Source organism: Chelonoidis abingdonii, chromosome 24 (assembly GCF_003597395.2).
Source record: "Chelonoidis abingdonii isolate Lonesome George chromosome 24, CheloAbing_2.0, whole genome shotgun sequence".
Classification (NCBI taxonomy): Eukaryota; Metazoa; Chordata; order Testudines; family Testudinidae; genus Chelonoidis; species Chelonoidis abingdonii.
In genome coordinates, this window is record NC_133792.1 from 24,387,352 (window position 1) to 24,412,875 (window position 25,524).

A 25,524-nucleotide genomic window follows, 5' to 3' on the forward strand; every position below is an offset into this window, starting at 1 on the left:
TAAAATGGAATATTAACTATGTATACTCTCGGCTCTGTTGACATTTACCCAGAACCACCCGCGACAATGATTTTTGCCCCATCAGGCACTGGGATCTCAACCCAGAATTCCAAGGGGCGGGGGAGACTGCGGGAACTATGGGATAGCTACCCACGGTGCAACGCTCCGGAAATCGACGCTAGCCTCAGACCATGGACGCACACTGCTGAATTAATGTGCTTAGTGTGGCCGCATGCACTCGACTTTATATAATCCGTTTTACAAAACCAGTTTATATAAAATCGGAATAATCCTGTAGTGTAGACATACCCTTAGAGTAAATGCTACAGCTAGTAAATATTTTAGCCTTTGTATTTGTGTTCTGTAATGTCTCAGCAGAGTAGCTCTAAAGGACAGTAGAGGAGCTATTTCTGTTGCAACGTTGTAGTTTTTCTGACTCCCTGAAGTTGGTCTCACATGCTGATTACATCCTCAGCTTGGATGTCAGTCAAGCATCTCTACATCTCCCATTTTCAGTACAAATCTGTGCAGTAGTGGTCAATAGCTTCACTCAGTGTCAGCCCCTAGGTGCAAAGGTGTGTTACAAGCCCTAGTAACTGCTGTTTGGATTCTGGCCATCATGCCTTCACCATAAAAGCAGTTTTTAGAGATTAAACTTCGGAGTCCCCCTGTATGATCCGTGATGATCTGTTAATCTTCAGAAAACTGCTCTGGAGCAGAAACTGGATGACACCAGACAGCAGCTATTGACAGCTAGAACCAATCATGCTGAGACTGTGAACCTACTGGAAACCCAGGTATTTCCTCCTCCTTCATCAATGCACTCAGTGGGGTTGGCACTTTTGGCCATCTGGATGGACTAGGTGTGTGTTAGCATCCAAAGAATTTTATTTAAAGCCCAGTACAAATTGCCAACCTTTCAGTCTTTTTTTTTCCCAGAAGATTTGACACTGACTATAACACTGAGCTTTGAAAGGAAACCTTAGCTCACCAAACCCACTTGAGCAGTGTGCATATTTTACCTAGAGATTTTGTGTGGCATATATAGGCCTGATTTCATACTAACCCTTCTGTCACAGGGAGACACTGGCTTTTTAGAGGGAAGAGGCCAGTGCACCTGTGACTGGCCAGTTGAACACAACCTCTTCCTCCTCCTCCTTCCTCCCCTCCTCCCCCAGTTTTGCTTAAAAGATAGCACCTGGCCCTAGACCCTTCTGGGTCCCTGAAGGAAGATAGGAAGAGGCCTGTGAGAGCCTCCTTCCCACAGAGGAGAGAGCAGCAGAGAGTTGCCTGAAGGAAAGAGCTACAGGGAACCAGAAGGAGCACAGTAACCGTGAGCTGCAGGTGATGAGTTCTGAGGAAAACAGTTGAAGGACTGGCTGGAGCTGGGGAACTGTGCCAAAGTTCAGGAAGGCTGGTACAGTGGCCCCTAGGAAGAGGGCAAGAACCAGAGTGGTCAGCGTGAGCCTGGTCCAGAAGCAAGGGGCTAACTCTGGAGGGAGACCCCAAGGAGCAGGGGTAGGACTCACAGACAAGGAAGCCTGGGGAGTGTAACACTGCAGTGAGCACTGTGGTGGGCAGTGGAAAGTGCCCAGGAAAAAGGGATTGGTCCTGGAGGGAGGTTCCCCTGAGCAGGGGTAGGACTCACAAGTGAGGGGCTGTCTCTGGGCTCTAAGAAGAGATTCATGGAAGAAAAGTGCATCTTGAAACTCTTGGAGACTGGGGCCCTGGAATGGAGATAATAGAGTTCTGACAGAGTGGTTAATGGGTGACCTGGCAACCAGTGACCTTTCACTGGGATTGAAGAGCTCTTTTATTGTAACCAAGTTTTACTTTTGAGGTTGAGAGGAACTGTTTTTACTACAAGGCACCTGTGGACTTGCATTTTATATGAATAAGAGTTTGAATTTGTCATTTGAGACAACATTCCTTTGCAGGGGTGAATAAAGGACAGATGGAGGCAGGTGTACTTGTCATGCCACAGCCAGTCACTGGAGGGAGCTTGAGGCAGGGGCCATGGTATGACTTATTCCATTATCTAATTTATTTACATTTCGATTCCTGTTTCTAGGTCACTAAACTGAAGAGCAAAGTAACTGAAGCACAGGGATTCCTCTGTGAGAGAGAAGAGTTTCTGAAGAATTTTAAAGAAAGCAGCATGTGCCAGGTAGGCCCTTCCCTGAAAGGTGTAGTCTAAGGGTTTCTGTGTTTAGCCTCCCCTGCTAGTTCCTTCCCTACCCCATATTACTATTTTGTGTGCTGCTCTCCAGTAACATCAACCTTTATGGACAAAGGAGTAACTTACTCTCCTGTTTTAGCTGAAAGAACTTGAACAAGAACTACAGCTCGCTAATGGGGCACTAGAGAGGAGCAAAGAAGAAATCGGTGAGAGGGATCTGCAGATCCGAAAGCTGGTGAGAATCCTCTAATCACTCGGGCTACTCATGCTAAAGCAATCTCCACCATTTTCAGTGACAACCAGATTTGTTTCATTATTGATAAGGCTGCAGTTGTCATAATTCTTCCTGCTAATACTGCAACAATGGCTCCGAGATGAGTAAATGAATTTGTATGTGAGGGTAGGCGCCAGCTGGCCTCAGAAATAAAGCATAGCATTGCCATTCTTAGGCGATAAGGATGGGGATAAGCAGTATGAAGTTATGCCTGACTCTGGCTGCAAGCTCCGTGTACTCTGCCCTCCAGTAACCATAGGGTTAATATAATAACTTACATTAATGTTTTTTTCCTAAAGCAAACAGATCTAGAGGTTGAGAGCAACAAATTACAACAGCATATCTCAGCTGTAAAGCATCAGTGCGCGGAACGGATTAGCAGGCTGGAGGCTCAAATAGCTGCCCTTGAAACAGCTCGAGAGTTTGATAAAACAGCTTCCCAACATAAGATAGTAAGTATAGAAACTGTACTGTAGAGGGATATTGAATCCCCAGATGATGCCTCTGGCATCACCTGTAACCCTTCTGTGTATTGTCTGAAAATACTAAATTTGTATGTAACTGCATGTTCAAAGCTGTTCATACTGTGGTGGTTTGAAGTTGAGGGTGAAGATCTTTCTCCAAGCAACAATGTTCAAAGGCACTGAATATGTATAAATCAACATCTCTTTGGGGATGGAGGGTGTGGATGTTTACTTATACTGTAAATGTTAAAACACTGGTTCTTTGCACACAAGATATTTCCATTTTACAGAGCCAGTTGGAACAGGAAAATGAAGATTTTAATGAAATCAGACAAGAATATGAAAGTTCTTTAAAGAAACAAGAGTCTGAACTGGAGAGACTAAAGGTATGGGCATAACTGTGTGTTGATGACTATGCTTTAGTAAAGAACTAAGTTTGATAAACAGCGAATGGCAAACTGTACCCTTTTGTCCATACTTATAGCCCATTAGGTTCAGATCATGGTTAATTGTTTTAACATGGTTAATTGCTTTGGAATTAAAATACCTACACAGAATACAAACCATTCAAGATTCATTACAAATGGCTGGTACTTTCTTGACACAGAATGCTTAGATCTTACTAAATACTGGCAAAAACAGTACATTCCAGTACTTAAAGGGATACTGTCAAGTAAGAATAGATTTGAAATCCTCTGAGGAAGAAAAGTACCAGTAAAAGCATAGAATATCATTAGCAATACATCATTTCATTCCTTTAACAGCTACTGCTGTCTAAATTAGAGGACTACTAAATAAAACACAGTTCAGTCATTTAAAGCCTAAACCTTCTCTCCTTTAAGATCATAATCTCATAGAAAGCTCTCAACATTCTAAATATCAGCCCTCGTGTGTGATGTAGAATTTAAGAATTGGCCACTGGAAGGAGTCATTTCCTTGTTAGTGTCTTTTAAATTGGAAAAAGAGAAAGTGGAAGTGGCAGGTCTGAAGCCTTTCATGTGGTGGACAGGTTTGACTTTGCATACCACAACTATGCACCTGTCAACAGTGCCAATGCAAAAATGGTACCAGTATCAATCCTCTTGTCCACATATATTTTAAAAAGAATCCCAAACCATGACAGCTAATGCTTGGGGATCACTCACCCTTCACTGAAATGCAGCTGTCTCTGGAGTGAGATGTGGCAACAATTCTTCAGTGGAAGAGCAGCGAAGACTGACTGACTACTTCAATAGAAACCAAAAAAGTGTTAGATTTTAGGTAAGCTGAATGCAATTGCCTGGGTTTGTGAAAAGTTCCAAGAAATGGGCTCTCTGCCAGTCTTAAATGAGCATTGATTTAACAAGAATTCTGATATGAAGGATGAGATTATTGTGTCTGCTAATGACCTATAAATTCCATTTGTTAATGGATGTGGATCTTAGAGTTGAGAAATCACTGGCTTTTAGTCTTGTTCCTGTGAAAGCTTCATACTGAATTTTCTCCTCTAAGTAATTATTGAATTATCACTGGTTTGCAGAAGGAATTAAGCAGCAGAGAAACAGTCAGTGTTGAAATTGCCAAAGCACTGGAAGAAACTCGGAAACAAAGGGAGGAATTACAGCAGCAGGTATGTTTGTTGCTTGAACCCTTGGATTCATACAGAGCAGGCTGGAACCCAACTTTGTAATTATCCCAGTAACCAGGGGCCCAAATGTCCAGGAAGAGTCTCTGCCCCCAAAAGTTTCCAGTCTAAGGCCTTCCTGTTAATGCTTGCACAAGTGTGTAACATTACCCATGTGAGATGTTCCACTGAAGTCAATAGAACTGTGCATGTGCTCAAAGTTAGGTATTTGCCTAAGTGTGTGTTTGCAGGATCAGAGATTAAGGCAGGATGCAGCAGGTGGATGTAATAAATAGTTGAAGAGGAGAGGGAGGGCGAAGTGCCACTGATAGGAACCCATGACTTACAGGCTAGCTGAGAGCCCAGTGCTAAGATTCTCCATCATTTTGACAATTTTCCATAAGCATCACACTATACTTCTTGCATTCTTTTTTCTACTGGATCGCAGCTTTGTTTGTCCTGTTAGAAAGTGTTCCCAAATTAACCCCAGAAATGTTTGCTGTGTGCTGACAACTTGGCATTCAAGGACTCACTGCCAAATCCAAGTTATTTTGTCTAGAAAAGTGTTACTGGACAACATGGGCCAATGCTTGTTTGTTGCTGGGAACTGTGTGTGGTGTCAGCCAGGCAATAGTGCAGGTCTCACTGAGTCCAGCCTTCAGTACCACCTCTTTAGGGTTTTTTTGCCCTTGGGGGTGAGTTGCAGATCTGACTCTTGAGGAAGCAGTTAGATGGTCTCCAGGGTCACATAGGATGCCTATGTTCTGGGTGGAAGTGATGCTTTCTGTGACTTTTTTTTATATTCCTATGTCCTGGAATGCAAACAGACAGGATTTTGAATGGGTTTGTGTTGACATATGGGATTATAAACCAAGTGTGCATACACAGAATATTACATTGCATTTTCCTTTCCTGGATGGTGAGTATCTGTAGCTGAAATAGAGATTGAATAACAGCAGCATATATTGCACATACATAGCTGTTCTTTCCAAACCAAGTCTTTTTTGTTAGCTGTAATCCAAAGTGAGCCCTGTTCTGTCATCTGAAAAAGTGATGGTCAGAAGGCTTCAGCAGTCTTAATGTGATTTCGATCAATTTTGGCCATTAGTTGTATTATTTTGCTAGGCATTGTAGTAATCAGCTGTGTAAACTAATCTGTACTCCCAGACCTCTAACCCGCATTCTGTGTGGACTGGAACTAGTGTATGTGTCTTAAAATCTTATTTGGAGGCAAAGAGGCACTAGCAGCTACAGCAAACTCCTCCACTTATCCCAAGATACATCTCAAGCAGCCACTGAACTTACTTCTCTTAGTGCTGAGGAGCCAGCCCAGTAATCTGACCCTTGTTCTAGGAAATCACTGTAAACTCACAGTGGTGCTGATCAGTATTCATCATCCTAATTCCTAGGTCCACCCACTGCAGAGCATTTTAAACTGCAGTCCTGTATGGTTTTAAATTGGTAACTATTTCCTAGCTGCCATCTGCTGGCCATGACAGAAGTTGCAATTCCAGTGTAGAGTTCACCCAAAGCAGTGTCTTTTTTCACTGAAGTTCTTGTCCGGCTTTCAAACCCTACCTCTCTTAATGAGGGACCAGCATTGACTGAGGTGGTGATACTCTGTAACCCTTTGGCTAAGCCACAGAAAGATTTTTAGCATATCTGGGTTCTACATATTAACTGTTCCTGTTTTACCTTCTTTTGTCCATCTTCAAGGTTACAGATCTGATCTTACTGATAAAGGAAAAGGACCAGTTGATCAATGAAAAAACTGATGTGATTCTAAAAAAAGAGGAGGAGCTAAACCAAGTCAGTCAAGGTTAGACCAAAGGAATCTCCTCATCTCAAACTCTTTCACTTTGGTAAAGTCTCTGTAGCTCAGGGGTTGCTTGACTCTAGCATTTGTAATTGGAAAAGATGCAGAGAAGAGCATCCGGAAATGACTCGGGGTACCAAATAGCTTCCATACAAGGAGGGATTAAAAAAGACTGGGACTGTCTTAGTAAAGAGATGACTAGGGGTGGGGGATATGGGAGGTCTATGAAATCATGGCTAGTGTGGAGAAAGTGAGTAAGGATGGGTTATTTACCCCTTCTCAACACAAGAACTAGGCATCACCTGGTTAAAGCTCTGAGGCAGCTTGCATTGATGTTCAGTCCACGTTGTATTTGCCTCCGGCATCACTGGAGAGGGGAAATAGGCCTGATGCTCTTCCATTTGCCTTCTGTGCAACTCGCTCTGTTTACAGAAAATTAATAGAAGCTACTGTTTTCTTCTGTGGAATGGCACTAACCATGTCTGTCCTGATCCAGGTCATGAAGCGCTCGTGTTGCAAATGCACCTGTTGCAGTCTGACATAGAAACATGCAAGAACCAAGCAGCAGAGAGGGAAGAAACAGCAGGAAAGCAGATCAGTGCTTTGAGGTTGAAGGTGCAGGAGCAGCAAGAACAGCTGTTGGCGAGCGGGAGAAATGTGAGTGAAGTTGCAGGGCAGCTTCCTCCAGTATTGTCAGGAAAACCACGATGTGCACAGACTTTAGCTCACCCTGCTGTGCCTGAAAGCAAACAAAACCTCTCCATGGGATGTGACAGGCTTTGAATTGGTCACCTCATCAACCCACCTGCTGCCTCGAAACATCACCAGAGCTGTCTGTGTCTGTCACTGTGCACTTGGCCTAGAGGAACCCAATCCCCTTCAGTTTTTTAAGTGTCCTATGAAAAGACGCATTAGACAGCTAGAGTGTCCCTTTGGGTGTCTGTCTCGGGTAGTTTCACAAATGAGATTGTCCTGCCCAAACTTACCATTTAAAAACACAGTGGAGCTTTATCTTTGGGCAGTAGCACCTGGCTGCCAAAGTTGTGGTCTCTGAGATTTACTTTGCTCTTTACCTTTGAAGGTTTTGGCATTAGAAGCAGCAAGAGCCTTTAATAAGCACTTGTATCCTCCAGAAGACAGTGAGGTGGAACAAAACGGAGAGGTGGCAGCTGCAGACATCCTTCAACTTCAGAAAGACAATAGAGACTTGGGGCAGCAAATTTCTGAGAAAAATAAGGTAACTGAAATAGGGTGGAAATGGCTTTTCCCATTTGGCTCATGTGGCTTGTATTCCTGATTTGTCAGGCCTGCAAAAAAAGCATGAAACTACAGGTAATGTGTGATCCTAGGTACTAATGTCCTGCCCTCCTCCTGCAAATCCTGCTGCTGTCAAAGGATTTCCTGTCCCCTCTTACCTCTGGAATAGTTTCCCACACCATGGTTACCTGCTCTGCCTTCTTTCTTTAGACCCACTTCTTCTAAGAAGCCTCATTATTAAGTGATGACAATATGCTTGGTGTTGTACAAGATATGCAGAGCCTTCCGTGGAAAGATTAGTCTAGAATACAGTGCTGGAAGGACAAGATATGTGGGGGAAGAAGTTACCTTATATTAGAATAAGGGGTTAAAGAACATTTCATTTAGTGTGTGCCTTACGGAAGAGTGGCTCTTCGAAGTGGGGATTGACCCTCTGGCTTTATGGGGATCGTTTCAGGCGTAGGGCTTGTCTTCATATCTCCTTGCGCATGCACAGTTATCCATTGTAGCTTAGCTCTCTGCAGTCTTATGGAGCCATATAAACAACAGAAAAATCCTGCTTCAGTGTCAGAAAAGATTCAGAATCTGATGCAGTATCTTTCCCCTTGTTGCAGCCATGTTCCCTTTGTTTTCTGTTAACCTCATATTTTATCTCCATAATGTTGTCACATTAATCTGCATCAAGAATTAAAGTATAGTCTTCTCATCCCATTCCTGCTGCACTGTGTGGCTGAAAGAGCAGAGTATTCAGGCTTGTCAGATCACCCTTCTCCAGAGCCATTAACTTTGTTCAATGTTTGCTCCATTAGCTAAACTTTAATTGTGGGGTTTTTTTCGTTTGAAACTTGTAGGTCTGAGCATGTTCAAATATGAGCTTCCATGCTGTTAAGTTAATATCAGTTTATCTGTCTTGTGTGTGTAGATGATAAAACAGTTACAGCAGAGAATGGCAGAGCTCAAAAAGACCCTGCAGAAAGAGCTGGTAAGTCTTTAGCCTTTCCAGCCCCCTGATGTTGACAAGGTACTCATGCTGCCAGTTTTTAAAAACTTGCTGCCATCTGGATTGTAAACCCTTTGGGGTGGGGGCTGTCTTCATATATGTTTACAGAGTGCCCAGCAAAAGGAATCCCCAGTCTGGGGATATAAATATTCATTAATCCCACAGATGCTCTAAGTAGTGTTAGGATGTGAGTACTGTGTCAGTCAATAACTTCAGCACAAGTACATAATTATGCCAGCCCTGATCTCCTTTTGCACCTAGGGGAAATCCAAGCTAGCAGCCAGAGCTAGTGTGGCCAGGTCACTGCAGCTCCTCTCATGTAAGCACTGAGGGTTGGTTCATTGCACTTTGCAGTAATCTTTGTTCATCTCTGGAAACCTGCACTAGAAAACAAGAGACGATGTATTTCTCCATAGACTCTTCCTTGCTCTCACTTCACAGTGAATAAAAGGAGGCAGAACAAGGTTTGGGCACATCTTGGTTTTTTCTTTTGCTTGATAGTTACTGTGGGTTATAGAAGACCTGGCTCCAGGGTGACTGAGGATTCCCTGATGCTTCTCCTTGGAGAGGGAAGCATTGAGATTTAATTGCTATTTAGCTGCCTCTGCAGGTCAATTTCACAGTCTTAATGGTGTCCATCTTTAGGGAAGACTCTTCTCTGCAATCCTAGATAGAGGGAGGGGAGGGATAGAGGGGATGAAATGGTGAGCCCTGTCTCAATCAGCATTAGACCAACTTGGTGCAGTCATCTAAGAAGTCATTATTAAATTTTGTAACATACCCACCTTTAAAGGTTTTAAACGTCCTTTTGTTAGGATTGGATGGCTCTGGAGTTGATAATGGGATACAGAGCCGTCCCCGCTACAACACCAATGCAAATCCTGCTCAGGTTAGAGGCAACACTTTTTGGTTTAGGTCTAGTTCCAGAAGTGGTTTGTGTGATGTAGACACCATTAGCAGCTTCTGTGCTTGCAGTCTGGGTAGGCGGACCAAGAATTTAATAGATATGGAGACAATCACTATCTTCTCCCTAGAGTGGCTCTTTCAGAGTTAGGTGGGGAGAAGCTTTTGCTCGAGTGTTCCTGCCTGGCTATACCGGTCCTGTGGATAGAGGACTTCAGTCTCCAGTGCTATCAGGATAGCACCTTCCTCCAGTACTAAATTCATACCACTTCTAAGTATAAAATGGTTTTTCCTTTTCAGAAAATAAGGCCTGACAATGAGATCCCTGAAGTACGTGAGAAACCAAATTCTGAAGTGCCTAATGCTGCAATGACTGTCACAAACAATTCTGATTTAAATGACTGCCGGGAGATCAACTTTGAATACCTTAAACATGTTGTACTAAAGTTCATGTCCTGTCGAGAATCTGAGGTAAAGACTTGTTCTCACATCTAAGTTTGACTCACTCATGCTCACTAATAAACACAAATTCCAACTGTAATAAAGATCTGCAACTGCATGGTGTTATATTTAACTGCTTTAGTGTTTGAAGCACCAGCTGCATCCTGGTGTCCTGCTGATCTGGTAAGATTCATCCATTTAAAATATTAGTAGAGAGTTTGAACAGATGCTCAACACTGAAGATTTATTAGGTTATTTGTATGTCTCCATCCTGCCTATACACCAACCTGGTTAATCCTAGGAACTACTCAGGGTTACCATGGGAACCAAATCCATTCTTCATTCAAATAAACTAGGTAAATTAAGTGCTTCTCCCAAACTATGCAAACCACAACAGACTGGAGAATCAAGAAAAGCTACCTGCCAAACACACAGGAAGTGAGCTGACACAATCCACACCTGTGAATGGGATAGGATACAGAGGCTTCATCCCAAACCTGCACAGATCCTCAGTGCTAGCCCATAATCCCAGAGTGGACCTAGAGCTGGGAGTTTTGCAAAATGCCAACAAATCTGTTTTTATTTCAGGCATTCCACCTAATTAAAGCTGTGTCTGTGTTACTTAACTTTTCACAAGAGGAAGAAAATATGCTCAAAGAAACATTGGAATACAAGGTAAGATTTGTTTTTTTGTGTCCTCCCCTAGATGTCCTGCAACATATTTCCCAAATTTTAGGTTCTGTAGCTAATGACAATCGCTGTTTTCATGCAATTAGCAGACCAGTGTGTTTACAAACATTTAAACATGCTTAGAGCAGATAAATTACATATTGATTAAACAAGAACATACCTTTTGAGTAGTTTGCCATTTTATCCTCTTGCTGGCAATTGTCATTTTTATTTTCTATCAGCTGAGCCCCAGTCAGCTTCCTGTTTTTGTGCCTGAATCTCATTTAATAATGACCTACTACTACCCCATAGATGATCTGTGCTCTTTAATCTCTTGAGAAAGAGCAGAGACTACAATAAACATGTGGTAGTGATCACTGGCTGCTGTTCCAAGGGCATAGTGAGCTGCAATTAGCATTACCTGGTTATTTGTGATTCATACTCACACTATTTCTGCTCACAATGATAAATTCTTCTCTAGTGTTGCTGGAAGTGACGTATAATACACCAAAGGCAAATACAGGACAACTTTTCCCATGCACCAGAAAAGTACTAAGGGCAGCAGTGGGGGCTAGTGGACTCAGTATTGGGTAGGAAGCTAGTAGCTCCTTAGTTCTAATCCAGGCTCCCAGAGAAAGTGCTTAAGTGTTCAGAGCAGGGAGCAGTCAGAATTCTTGTGTTCTACTCTTGCCTTTGCCACGGATTTGCTGTGTTACCATGGAAGTTGCATAACCTGTTTCTGCTTGTTTTCCATTATGTAAAATGAGAATTCTCTCAAAGGGGCATAAGGGAGATTCTACTAATGGATGTTTGGAAAGGGCTAGGTGGTGTTACCCCAAGCCCACTGTTCTCATTGTCTCTTCCTACTTGGGTCAACACAGTTAAGTTACCCATGTTGACTAGATATCTGAGTATACAGGAGGGATAATATGGGGTGCTGTTTCACAGTGGGTATTTTACATTTGACTTTAATCAGGGTTTTGTGATTACAAATTAAACTGTATGAAGTTAAAGGAACGTTCAGTTGAAATAATTTAAACAAATCTTGTTATACATAAACGTAGCTGATTATGAAAGCAGAAGGAATATGCGCTGTTTAGACTATGAAAATCAGTGAAACCAGTTTCAATTTGATTCTTAGTTATGAGGTGTGTGAGGGACACACACTCTTGTTATGTTTGTATAAATGCTTGTTTTTATCAAATCATGGGGACATGCATGGGCTGATGTCCCTTGTTAAATCCTCATGATTTAAAAGAAGAGTCTAGGTTAATGTGTGGTGTGCTTTCCCATGCCAGATGTCGTGGTTTGGGTCAAAGCCATCTCCCAAAGGCAGTATCCGGCCATCTATCTCGAATCCCAGGACAGCATGGTCTTAAGGGAACTGGAAAATGGGCAATCAGCATCTAGCCTCTCTTTTTTTTTTCTGTGAAAAGGACACATCACACACTAGTTCAAGTGTGTCTTAATCACTGTCATTGCAGTATTTTGTACAAGAATTTTGAATGTTTACAACGATATACTGTACAAGCAGCATCCTTCACTGCAAATTGAAATTTTCTCTCTGGGGTGGATTCAGGGACTCTGTCTCAATGGCTTGTTAGCTGTGTAACAGCTATCTCCTTATACTCATAAATCCTGTGTCTTGGCACCAAAGGGTTACATTAATTTCACTAAACAGTGGTGGTGGTTCAGGATTTTGATATTGACATTTGTCATGATGGGGGAGCCCAGCTTCTGTTGTAATGAAATACTCTAGGTACATCCTGTAAAGCTTCCCTTTCCCATTGGGCACAGGTGGCAATGAAGGGGTGTTTGCTGGTGGTACTGTGTTCAATTCCTGACTGTTCTAAAAGCTTTTTGGAGAACACGAACAAGAGGTATAACCAAAAACCAAGTCTTGCCTTGTTATACTGACCTAACTTGTTAGCATTTGTTCGTATCACTGTGTAAATTTTACAGTGCATATATCCTGGCCTGCGGTCATGAAAACTGCACAGATGACATTTATTTAATTTTCAGAGAGCGCACAACTTTATAGCTGTCTGATTTTTATTTTTCTTAAAGAAAAAATAAATATTTAAAATGGTCTTAATTATAGTACCTAATAATCAGTCACCTTTTAAACTAATGTAGTAGTCTGTATCATAGGTTGTTAGTGTTGGGGAAGAGAGGTAGTAAACCATTTTAAATACTTTTTAAAGCTTAATTTCAGTTTATTGTAAGCATAATTAAAAAGAGTTCCAGAGTCCTTACTGAAAGGAAAAAAATCTTAGCGATACAAAGGGCAAAGAACGTCAGTATACCTTTTGATTTTTTTCTTTACAAGTTTGCTAGCAGCAGACATTTATAACATCTGCTTCCCTCTAAAGCAGTATTGACTGGATCTGTTTCAGACTTTACATTTACCTGCAACTAAATTTGCTTTGATTTTAAGGTGGGGGGGGGGGGCTTATTAGCTTTTTCCTGTTCTAGTGTTCTTTAGTTGGGGCATGTGTTAAGTCTTTTTAATGTAAAGGCAGAATTCAGCTTGTATGCAGCAGATTGTGGCTTGAATACTATGAACTTCCCTGGAGAGAAAGGACAGACTAAGCCCTGATCTGCCATACAGAGCTGGAGTAGAATTTTGCCCTTAGCGACTACCTACAAACTACATTAAAAATTGGAAGCAGCAGTTTGTCTGGGTTTGTTTAAAAAAACTGAAGTGTTTATAAAAACTATATAGAAAATATGGAACTTAAACAGGCAGCAAGTTGCACAAGGCTCTTGGCTATTGCTGAATAACAGTATTTTTATCAAATACATCTTGTTAATGAAAATTCAACATCTACGTAAGAGAATTTTAGACCAAATGTTTCTTTATGGTAAGACATTCATAGTCACTGTAGGAGTTGGCCTGTGCTAGTAGGAGTAATGTTAAAAAGAGTTTTATAAATCTTGTGGAATGAATCACGTTACCCTTCTATTAGGGAAGAATAGCAACAAGATTTTCAGTAGACAGGCTCTGGCCTTATACCTAAGTAAACACCTTAATGGTGTTCGTTTCATCTACAGCATTACTCTCAATGGAGGGGCTGCCTTTACCCCAGTTAACTTACAACAACATACAAATGTAATGTGCTTTCATATTAGAAAATTTAATGAATCTTAAGGGAAAGACTTTCATCCATTATTTTTCCCTCTCCAAATGGAGTAATGAGGACTATGCCTATGTGTGCTTAAAGCTAAAGCATTCATTTTACTGTGATTTTAAAAATTACTTTAGGATGAATGGCACCTTTCCATAAGATATCAAAGGAATTCAGACATTCTCAATTGCAACAGAGATCCTTGTGAATGTCTTGCTGACAGTGGATCTAGGGCAGCTAAGTTCCAGTATGGTGATGCCCATCCTACTGTTCTTGTCCACCAGTGACTACCAGCATGCTGCCCAAGGACTTACATAGAAGCTGGTTTGAGTTGTTCCTTAATCTGCTATGGGTTGCTGTTTTAACATGAAGGAAAGCAGTCTCCTCAACTGGTCAGGGGGGATCAGGGTAAAGGGACCAAGGTGAGCTGTATGCTAGAGAAACTTACAGTATCTGTTGAATAGCGTAACTTCAGTTTGATCCTAAAGGTCCTTAATTTGCCCTGAGTGAGTTTTCCTGTGTTGAATTTTCTTTAACTATCACAGCAAGAATAATCTATGGTGTATATATTAACAATTAATGTACTTTTCCTTCTCTAGAAGCTCCTGGGGTGTATATATAATCCTTTTTATGAACATCTGCCAGTGGATTTTAATCTATTCCTTTTGCATTGTAAATATGGATTGTATTATAGAACTCAAACAATTGGAGAACTAATTTGTGGTGCAATATTTTTGATTAAAACTCTGGACTTCCTTCTAGTCATCTTATTTGGTTAGTTCCATGGTATTCTAGTGTCGCTGCATCAGGTAGTTAACATGTAAAGAAGCTAACTGACCGAGGACGGGGAGAGAGGACTATTACACTTAATTCAAAAACCCTGCTTTATCAAGGATAAGTGCATGCTTTTTTCTTTTCCTACCTTCTGTGGCTAGTATCTCTGACAACACTGTGAATCAAGTGAGGGGAGGGTAACACCTACAGCTGGAAACCAAATTTCACTGAAGGTTGAGGTCTATTTATAAAGCTCAAGTTCAATTGCTACCCTTTCATTTGACCTCTGTTACTCTTTCATCCCTGCATGGCTTCTTCATCCTGAAAAGTACTTCATTAAGAAGCCATCTTCCAGTAGTTAAGGCTTCTTCTTGAAGCAGTGCTGTAATGCCTCTTCAGTACATTGAAGGCCTGGCTCATGGGTTCTCTCTCATTTCTTAAATTCAGTTACCCTTAATAGGGGTCTTTACCCAAAAGACAGCATGTTGTGCACTGATAACTTACCCTAAAGCCTTTTTTCCAGGTGTTTTCACGTGACAAGTTCCTCCAACCTTAACCCCCTGCATCTCAAGTCATAGTCCTCAGAGAAAGCAGGATCTACATAAGATGCTTGTAGTTACAGAACCCAGCCACTTTATAGGCTGTTTAATTTTTAATCATGCAGCAGGACCCATTACTAGAGTAACAGCTTTGAAGGGGAAAGGAAAAGATACCTGCAGTGCATCACTGAGTTTCAAGTTTTGTATTTTTACCTGAAGCTAAACTACAGTCTCCTGGTTTTGACCGGTGCTATATGACCCATAGCATTAACACAACATGCCAGGATCTTCTCTCATAGATGACTACACAGCTTTGTAAATTAAAGATGTGCTGATAGTTTATTAGCAGGACACTACTCAGAAAAGGTCCACTTCAAAGGGAGTGAATGTACTTCTGTTTAAAGATTAACATATCAGAGAGCTCCTATTCAGAAGATGAGCAAGCACTCACTGTACTTAAATGCATAAAAGGTGAGGACACATTTTTAATAACATTAGCTATACATGAAGCTCTGAAGTACAGTAACTCCTCACTTTAAGTCATGCTGGTTAAGCTTGTTTCATTGCTGATCAATTAGGGAACTTGTTCATTTAAAGTTGTGCAATGCTCCACTCTTAGTGTTTGGCTGCCTGCTTTCTCCACAGCTGACAGCTGGCTTGCAGCATTTCAGGGGGAGGAGGGAGGGGGAGCCTGCATGCTAATTGTGCTGGGTAAGGGGGGAGGGAGGGGATGCCTGCAGGCCCAGTCCTTGGTCCCTGCCCTGTAAACACTGCAAGCCAGCTGATTGCCTGGGGGGGGGGACTCAGCATGCAGGCTCCCTGTCCTTGGGGAAATCAGCTGGCTTGCAGCATTTAGAAGGGAGGATGCAGCCTGGGAAGTAAAGGGGGAGGAGGCAGGTCAAGGATGGGGGTTTGGGGGAAGGGGTGCTTGCTGCCACACAACATGCTTGTCCTAGCCTACAGCACCTTCAGCCTCCTTCCCTCATCTCCAGTGCCAGTGGGCTGTGCCTGTGTAACGTAAGGCAGGGGCATGTCCCAACACAGCACATCCACACTACCCCTGCTGTGTAGTATTAAGTTGCTTGTTTAAAATGTATATAATGTCTTTCATCTAGGGAAAAAAGTTTTCCCTGAAACCGAACCTAACACCCCCCCCCCTCAATTTACATTAATTCTTATGGGGAAATTGAATTTGCTTAACATTTCATTTAAAGTCACATTTTTCAGAAACATAACTACAACATTAAGTGAGAAGTTACTGTAGTTCCTTGCTCAGCTGGCATGAAGAGAAAAAGTGAGCCCTCAGAGACCCTTAACACTATATATTATATTTGGCACTTAACTTAATCCTGTGTTTATATGTACAAATTAAATCAGGGCTAGAAAGAAAACATTCAAGTAAACAGTGAGGGAAAGGTGCAGTTCTAGGTGCTCCAGTTTAAAGCATGTCCTCTACATCTACACCACCTTGACTGTCTCTAAACAAGAGCACAATGCTATGTGGAGGTGGGATCCTACACCAGGACTATTTCAGTACTAATTTGCCTTTGAATCAAGGGCAGTTTATCTAAATTGTAAAATTAAGTTATTTGACTCTTACAATCCAAGAGCTTTATTGATGCAGCAGGCACTTCACAATGAAACCAAACCAGTAGTCCAGCTAGTCCTTTGATTATATGTACAAAGTCCCCTTTCAAATAAACATTTCCCCCCACCCAGAAACCAGTCAATTTTGTGTCTGCTGAAGCCACAGCACCTCTTCTTTTAAATAAGCAATACACACAGGATTTAATTATCTCTCCCCTTAACAGTAATAAGGGCAGAATTTCTGCCTTCTGCTTTACCTTTAAACAAGGGATCAGAATGTCTCAGCTCCTACATTTGATAGAAAACAAAGGAGTATTTACTCTTTCCCCCAACCTTTAAAATTAGAAGCATTCCAGAGGTTTCCAAAGTTTCAGTAGGTTGCAATTTCTAGAAAGATGGACCAGTGTCACTTCAGCTAATTCTTTCTTCTGAGTCCAAACCTGTTCATCTTGGTTCAAGTTAATAGTCTTTTAAACAGTCCTTCTTGCTGTAAGAACTCTTACTATGGAACCTAGTCCACCTACTGCTAGTGCCTGTGAGGGTGGGAGAAGGAGATAGATATTACACATCAAATCACACCATTACACACACAAGGCATCTCAAACATAACAGCAGATATTAGCTAACCTCATTTCTATACTTAATTGTAACACTAAGCAGTATAGTTCATTTTTCCATTTGTTGCTAGAGCTCCTGAACTTCAGACACTATTCACTATTTAAGCATTTACTTCTTACTTTACATTTTCTTGCTCTTAAATCTTTGAAGAAGTAGTTTAAAAAAAGGTTCTTTAAGGAAATCTATTTTTCATTAACAGGTGCTGGAATTAACATTACTGTTTAAGTTAATTCTTCTGGAAATGATAGGGTAACAAGTCTGCAAATGAACATGAAGCAGAAACAGCAGTTTTCATTTTGTGGAATCTCACTTTCAACCACTAGAAAGGAAATATGCCCACAGGATCAAGTATTAGTGTTACCAAGGAAGCATAAGTTTGGCATTATGCTACTGGTTCAAGAGTTGAACATTCTAATGGGTCAGCAGCAACTGCAGCCATTTTTGGAAAAGACTAAAACCAAACATTAGGAACATATTACTGCACAGTTTATCCCAACTTCTTAACAACATTAATAGAAACAGGAAATTTAACCCTAATAGAACTGTTTAAGTTACAGTAAGCTTTCACCTAAAGTCTGTGCAGGTACCTCCTGCAGTTGTGATCTCACCGAACAATTTAACTTCTGGTGGTAACAAGCCCTGGTACAACTTATTCCCCAAATCACCAAGGAGAAATAAACTATGGGTTAGGGTGTTAAACTGGGATTTTTTGACCTGGATTTCATTCCCAAATCTGCTCAGACTTCGGGCATATCTTTAGTCTCTACGCATCAGTTCCCCTGTCTATACTATGGGGATAATAATCTCACTCTTCACAAGAGTGTTGCGATAGGCAGAATGAAGACTGTGAGGTTCTCAAGTATCTGACACAGCCTGGTTCTGTAAGACAAGCTATTGTATTATATCAGAGAGCCCAAGGACACTTAAGGGAGACCTTACTGTCAGACAGTAACCTAGTGACATCCTGTAAACCATTCAAATTTAAGGGGATGGTGCAGAAAAACTAAGACACAGAGAACAAAGCTATCATCAGTTCCACTGAAGGTTTTAATAAAACTTCATATTATGTTACCACAACTACAGAATCTGTCACCTGCCATAGTTCTGACTGGAAACAAGGTTCTTCTGTTTTTAGTCTAAGTTCCATATCCTGTGTACAAACAGTAAACCAAAATGTACCTACATTAGGGTCTAAAAGGTAGATATACTAGTGATTGGGAGAAAACAGCTATATACTTATGTAATTAAGACTGTCAATTTAGTTTGTACATTTATCTGCTCGATGCAATAAAATACAGCCTATGAAGTATTACAACCTAAGAACCTGGTGCAGGGAATAAGGTAATATCAAACATCCTGCTGCTCTTAGAAAGTGCAATGTGATAATAGCCATCTAAGAGGTGTGGGAGAGCCTGTGTGTAATGCACAAGCTGGGTATATAAGAATTCATAAGTTTTTACTCACTTGCACCCAAGTCACAGCTGAGAATGGTTTCGCTATCTATTGCTAAAGCTGGGCAGCTGGCTGACACTAATTTAAAAGGTACTGAAAGGGAGTGCTAGATCTCAAAGGACTAGACAGATGACTCTTCCTCTCACCATGAATGAAGTAGAATTCAAGCAAAGCTTCAGTTTGGAAACAGGGCCAAGTCTACTTCAGAACTGCCTCGTTCCTTTCAAAGTCTGGTGATGAGTGTGTAGGCTGTTTTTACATTTGGCTGCATACTTTGCATGGTAACAGTTCCCCAGCCAAGGCAGTATGCTGGGTAATTTCATACACCATGGGCCACCAATCCATAATATCCAGAAACCACCATTTTCATTGGAAACAAAAGGCAAGCAGAAATATGCTCTTTGACCATGTTCTCATGACAACATCTCCCACCTGCACATTTGAAATGATATTCTGCAAAGCAAGTGGCAGCTGCAGAAGTCTTCAGTGCAGTTACGCAGTATCACTGCTATGTTGGCATCAGCAAATGTGTGTGTCCATGCCCAAAGGGCAAAGCCTTTAAGGTCTGAACACATCCCTTGTGCAGTTGTAGGTGTACCCTGAATTTAAAGAGATTCCTTCCTTTAAATAGACTTTAAAACAGTTGTTCCACACTCAGACCTACACTCTACCCTTGGGAGAGGGGCTGAACAATCATTCCATACAGACCTATGCCTGCTCAAACATGCACCCTACCCAGGGGTGGCATGAAGAAAAGTGTCAAAACAGTCTGTTGGCAGCAAGGCCCTCACCACACCCTCATAGGATCACAGAACAGCCATCCCATAGGGGACCTTTGCCTCAGGACAGCAGACATCAGAGCAATCATTCCACACTTCGACTCGAAGGTGGAGTGAGGATCCAAGTAGGAGCTTTTCAGTTGCAAGACTGCACAAGAGTTTCTCTTGTAAGTTAGAATTGTGCAATAATCACTGCTCAGTTTTGTACACCCAGATGCCAATTTATGGGCATATGACAGGTGAAAGCTCCAACAGTTGTGTATTTCTCTAGCACATATCCAGAAGCCTATGCACCTTGCACTACAGATACACCCCATTAGAAAAATCACTTTCCCAGTGTAATACTTTAAATAATCAAGTCTCCATTTACAAGTTCCTAGTTGGTAGATTCTACCACAAAGAAACACACACCACTCTACCCAACTACATCATAATACTTCCACCTTATTCCTCCTTCCATGGACTCCCAACCTTCTTAAACGGCTGCAAGAAAAGATGGACTTTGAAGCCTACTAAAAGTTAATGAATCCAAGCTCTGGCAGACCAGTAGGGGGAAATGAATTCCCAAATAGTGTAGCCTTCAGGGAAAATGCCCTGTCATCAGACTCCTCCTTCAGCACCTCCACTGAATACAATATATGATTCTGCATAGGTACTGTTACATAAAGCATTTAGAAACTCAGAAGATTTTCACTAGGATCATTGTTGAACTGTGACTTCATGTTTAGGCAGCAAAGGAAGAGAGACATACCTTTTCATGCCATTGAAGTAATATTGCACTGCTATTTTCTGTTGGCTTTTCAAATCCTTTATAAACGTACTTCATTAACAAATCAATACCATTTCTGTCTAACGAGTTTACTGCCTGTTCTATCTCACTGCTTTTAAAGGATGTGAGGACCTTAAGCACCACTCCCTGGGCCCGTTCCTGCAACAACAAGAGAAGTAAAATTACATCAGAACCTACTGCCCCAAAGACCAAAAACAGCAAAATCTTAACTGTATCCAAAATGCACATTTACTCAGCAAATGACTTCTGCCTAACAGATAACATGTAATGGAACTCTCAGCTGGATATAAAAGGCTATGTCAGTTTGTGAACCATCAGGCTTTCATTTTACCATTTTAAATTTCAGCAGTTAGGAGCATTTGAGAACCAACTTTTTTAAACATTAAGGATTGAAAAGGGTCAGTGTTTCCTTCTGAGAAAACATGATAGGATTTGGTGGGTCAGTGGACCAGACTTGTAAGTATCTTAGCACCGAGTTTCCCCCACCGCTATGCCCTAGCATAAACTTGCTATCCCACTCCATCCAGCCAGATGTGCGCACCAAGGTGGAGAAGCCACATATATTGAATAGCTTCTAATATTCTTCTCCTAGAGTTTTCATAGTAAAGGTCCAGCCATCGAACAGAAGCAGTTACTAATCAAGGGTGTCTTAAGTACAAATATACAGCATATACATTTTACGTGGTTCACATAATAGGCTATTAATGATCAGCTATTTATATTTTCAGAGAAATGTTATTTTAAAGTGTACTAACACTCCATATCTGGGTCCATAAGGATCAGTGTGTCGGCACTTATGGTGAATAACAGTCACACCCTTAGAAACCCAAAGGCTCCATTTACCTTTATTGCTTGGTTCTTCGTGTTCAAAGGAGAATTCCTTAAGGCTGTGTGGAAAGCTTGGAGCATATCACCTGTGCAGCACAGCAAGTCAAGGACCCAAATTGTTTAGATATTCTTAAAGATGATTAATAAGCATTCTATAAAGGACGGTTCAGAGCATTGGGTTTTCCAACACACTTAACTTGAGATACTGGAAACAGGAAGCAAGGATCAACTGTAGCAACATACCACGCCTTCTGATACAGCTGTCATAACCCTCATTTTTAATATAGCTAAGACTATTGTGAATAGCCTTTTGAGTATTCTAAAGATCACCACAATTTGCTTTGTAATACAAAATACTTGATTTCCAAAAGATGTTGTAGGAGCAAAGCAGAATGTCAGAGTGTGCACATCAAAAGGAAACTCAGTTCACAGTCAACAGATCTTTACTCTTACCACTATCTCTAAATACTATACATAATAATGGCTGAGCATCACCATGAACTAAGATATCCCAGCTTGTCACTGAAATTACATTACTTAGAGCACAGTGGATACTGTGTAGACACAAATTCCAAAATAGCGTTATAGAGTTAAGGGTCCATGTAACCTGAACACACACGCATACACAATCTAAAAAGGGTCTTATTCTGTCTTCAGTCAGAAAGCATTCCCAATTCTTTCAACAGGGTTTTGCTGAGAAAGGGTATGCAGGATTTCCACAGCTCCTAAAGCTAGAATTCAGAGTAGGTGGGTTAGAGTTCAGCATCCAGAAGGAAGACATGTTAGATTAGCTGTAAAAATAGAAACACGTCCACTGGGGATATACAGAAGAAAATGTCATAAATTGGCAAGATGGCAGCTGCATTTACCAGCTTTAACAAGATTTAGTCTGTTCAAAACCAAACAAACTTCAACTCAAATGTCATTTTCCCCATGCACATGATTCTGGAGGCTGGAAATTCACCAAAGCTACAGACAAATATCTAAATGCCTTTGAAAACAAATGCCTCAGGAAAATATTAAATTGAATGAATTTATTACAAATGCCAAGATTAATCAGAGTTGAACAACTCCTTATCTACAAAGTTACCCATAGAAGATGGTGAAAATATCGAACATGTGTTAAGAATGAAGCCTGACCATCTGCTACAGGCAACTCAAGAAACATTAAGAGGTGTCAACCAAAAGAATCCCTCCACTGAACGGTATGTACAGAGAAAATTATGAGATTTAACAACATAGAAGATATGCAAGAAGCAGCCCAGGCTAGACAGAGATAGTAGAGCCTTGGTTGTATCCTAACCAATATTTGACAGCATGGGAAAGATTCAGATTACATACATCTATTTATGAAAGGGAATGCATGCATACCTCATCTGGGAGGCATCCAATCCTGTCTCCTGCAAATCCTAAGCATAGCTATAGATGTACAGGATAAGATATTGAAATGCAGTAGAGAAGCTCAGGAAACAGCATTAAAAAGTTTCTCCTCCCATAGGGGGAGAGTATGGAACCTGAGCTTTGCCAATGAAGACATTCTCTTTTCTACATAAGTCAAATTGTGGTAATGGAGCTAGGTAGTTTGGGAATTCCATACTGTACAGTAAGAACAGTCACAAGTATCAGGCAATTAAATATAAATTAAAAAACTTGAATAAAAGATGCCAAAGAAATCAGCACCAGATTTATGTTTCACAATGATTTTAATTAACTTTGATCCCAAGCCCTGAAACTACACCGCAAGAGTAAGATCGTTAAAGCTCAACAGCACAGCATGAAGGACTGCAAACAAGTGCTCATTTTACTTCAAGGTCAATTTCCTCTTCACTTATAATTTTTAAAGCAATAGTTCACATCTGAGGTGACAGGAAATCCTTTGTCAGTTAAACCAAAGCTGACAAGACTTCACTGTTATAAAAACAGAAACCGCCTCATTCACCACACAAAACTTACAACTTTGCAAATCAGCAAAGCCTTGTTCTCAGTTATGCAAACTGAGCTACAGAACCATCTGACCTTACAACCCAACATTCCCATTTGCTCAGTTCCAAGGATGCCAAGTAACAAGAATGACATCCAGGGGGACAAGTCACCTAAAAAGTAACTTGGCATACTGGCAACTATAACTGGAAAACTCAAATAATTTGCTATTCATTTCTGTTATGCTTATAAATAGAAGTAACAGCAGGATGTTAATGAACTAATCTACTTCCTTAATTAATAGGAGATCCCCTCTCTGAAATACATGCAATCCTGTGTTACCCCCAACTTCATATTTGGGTTTAAGAAATCATGCTGCCATAGAATAGTTAATTCAGTCATTCCCAACACTTGTTCAGATAGAAAAGTGCATCTTGGAGGACTTCATGAACAATTTTATTTGGTGAGGAAGAGCAGCCCAAGTGACAGCTGCCACTCAGTAAGAATTCTGATTAATATAAAGAGATCAGCACATACTGCAACTAGTTACTAATCAAATTAGACAAATATAGAATAGTTTACTGGCCTGCTGCTTAATTTAATTTTTACAGTGATGGAATCTTAACTACATAATGTGGATACAAGATAGCTCAGAGGATTGGTAATGAGATACAGATCCTGGCATCTTTAGATGACAGACTAGAATCCAGCCTAGGTAGACACCAAGTCTGATGGCTGTTCGGACCAATCTGAAATGATTTGGTGGGGCTAAGTCCAGCCCCCTAATGGAGAGAAGTCCCACATCACAAAAACTACTACAATCATCATCTTTTAACAGGTTGGGCAGAGAATCCAAGCAGTGAATGGGGAGAATGAACTTTGTCATCTCCACATGTGGTAAAGCAGTCGCTATTGATATATATTAGTGATGAGTGCAAGCCTCTACCTTTTTTGTGCGTGGGAGACATAAGCCTCCCAGGCTATCAAGCACTTTACTCTAGGTTACACCATGAAAAAAAGATCTGCACAACTCCAACTGGTATTTTCTAAGATGCACAGACAAACTAAAACTACCATTTCTCCTCCCAGTCAGAGGCCATCCTGCTCTCTCCCCACTACACTTGTTGTAGGCTTCATTTTAAAAACATAGTGTCAAGGTGCCTCCTTCCTTTCATCTTCTGAACAGGAACCTTAATAAAAGTAATAATCTGGGTTAGGTCCCAGTGTGGCTGGTAGCTGAGTTATTTTAAGCACATTTACATCAGCTTGGCTCAATTAACTCACTTCAAAACACACTGTCCTACTTGAAAAATTGTTTCAGAAATGGGATGAGGCAATGGAACATTCTCCTTCTATATAAGGCTCTGTCCACTTCTGTCTGCAACCCCTAATTAGGTAACTTAATTTGCTTCCCAATGTTTCTATCAACAATCCATTATAAACTATGAATTACAACCAACTGCTACAAAAATTGAGATCAGATCCCACATAATCCCCTTTCATAAACTGCTAAAAATGACAGAATTGTTGGTGTTGCAACATGCAAAGCTAGTACCTGCAACTATAAATCACGTTATTTCAGATTTCAGGACCTGGTTAGAATTCCACAGGCAAAGAGATACCAATCTTAATCAAAGTTGAAAGCAAGACCCAGACTATGCTTTATTTCTCATGTTTGCTGCTTTCTTTTCTTTATCAGCCAAGTGGAGTTTTCAGTTTTGCAAACTGTATCATATAAAGATGAGCAAAATAACCTGTTTATTTCTTGTAAACAGAAAAGTGCAATGGAAATTAGAACGCATGAAACTGGACAGCAAAAAGACAAAGATAAAAAAAAGATGGGTTAAGATAATGTTTTGGAGAGCCAAGCATTTTTAGCATTTTAAACAGATGTTATAAGGGAACTATGTAAATGAGTCATACCTAGGAGGATTTAGGACTACCTCAGAACAGATAAAAAATTATACAATTAACACCTCTCCAATTATAGTACTGTATTTTCAGTCATGCACAGCTACTTAATCTCAGCAAATTTATATTCATGACTAAATTTACAAAAGCCCTTTGGGAAATGCATGTTTCACACTAAATTTTGAATGATGAGACCCCCCCCCCCCCCCCCTCTTTAAGGCTATAAAGGCAATAATGCCCACACTGCAACCATGGACCCAGTGGTGTTAAAAAGACATATGCAATATAAAGTGTTGCTAAAGGAGAGATTTTCAACAGTACAAATGGTAGTTAGGCATCCTATACCTCTTGAAAGTCAACTGGGAGTTAGATGGCTTTCTGCCAAGCGTTCCTTTGAAAATCCCCCTCAGAGTAACTGTAAATCTTCATAACATGATACATGTTCTAATACATGCTTTTCTGAGCACAGTAACAGCTAACAATGCTGATGATACTTTAAAGGTCAATGCAGCAGAGAATCCTGTGGCACCTTATAGACAAACAGACGTTTTGGAGCATGAGCTTTTGTGGGTGAATACGAAGTGGGTATTCA

The 25,524-nt window shown here is 40.8% G+C and overlaps 2 protein-coding genes across 10 annotated transcripts in view; one reads left to right on the forward strand and one right to left on the reverse strand.

Annotated features, from left to right (window-relative positions):
• Positions 1–14,489, forward strand: part of GOLGA1 (golgin A1) — a 31,997-nt gene extending 17,508 nt beyond the window's left edge. For 6 of the 9 annotated variants that reach the window (XM_032767459.1, XM_075060569.1, XM_032767462.2 and 3 more), the window contains 13 exons: positions 702–797; positions 2,072–2,167; positions 2,319–2,414; positions 2,753–2,905; positions 3,208–3,303; positions 4,437–4,526; positions 6,237–6,339; positions 6,833–6,993; positions 7,418–7,573; positions 8,516–8,575; positions 9,797–9,967; positions 10,526–10,612; positions 11,905–14,489. In XM_032767459.1, coding sequence (XP_032623350.1) covers positions 702–797; positions 2,072–2,167; positions 2,319–2,414; positions 2,753–2,905; positions 3,208–3,303; positions 4,437–4,526; positions 6,237–6,339; positions 6,833–6,993; positions 7,418–7,573; positions 8,516–8,575; positions 9,797–9,967; positions 10,526–10,612; positions 11,905–11,985 — 1,446 coding nt within the window. In that variant the 3' untranslated portion in view covers positions 11,986–14,489. The remainder of the gene's footprint in view (positions 1–701; positions 798–2,071; positions 2,168–2,318; positions 2,415–2,752; positions 2,906–3,207; positions 3,304–4,436; positions 4,527–6,236; positions 6,340–6,832; positions 6,994–7,417; positions 7,574–8,515; positions 8,576–9,796; positions 9,968–10,525; positions 10,613–11,904) is intronic. The other 3 variants (XM_075060572.1, XM_075060571.1, XM_075060573.1) reach the window with 2 other exon arrangements.
• A 2,152-nt stretch (positions 14,490–16,641) lies between these two features.
• On the reverse strand, positions 16,642–23,956 carry ARPC5L (actin related protein 2/3 complex subunit 5 like). Its single transcript, XM_032767576.2, has 4 exons — positions 23,664–23,956; positions 21,117–21,187; positions 20,235–20,411; positions 16,642–17,167 (listed from the first exon to the last, which is right to left on the reverse strand). Exons 1-4 carry the CDS (start codon positions 23,905–23,907, stop codon positions 17,105–17,107), a joined length of 555 nt encoding a protein of 184 aa, XP_032623467.1. The 5' UTR covers positions 23,908–23,956; the 3' UTR covers positions 16,642–17,104.
• Between the last annotated feature and the right edge of the window lie 1,568 nt (positions 23,957–25,524).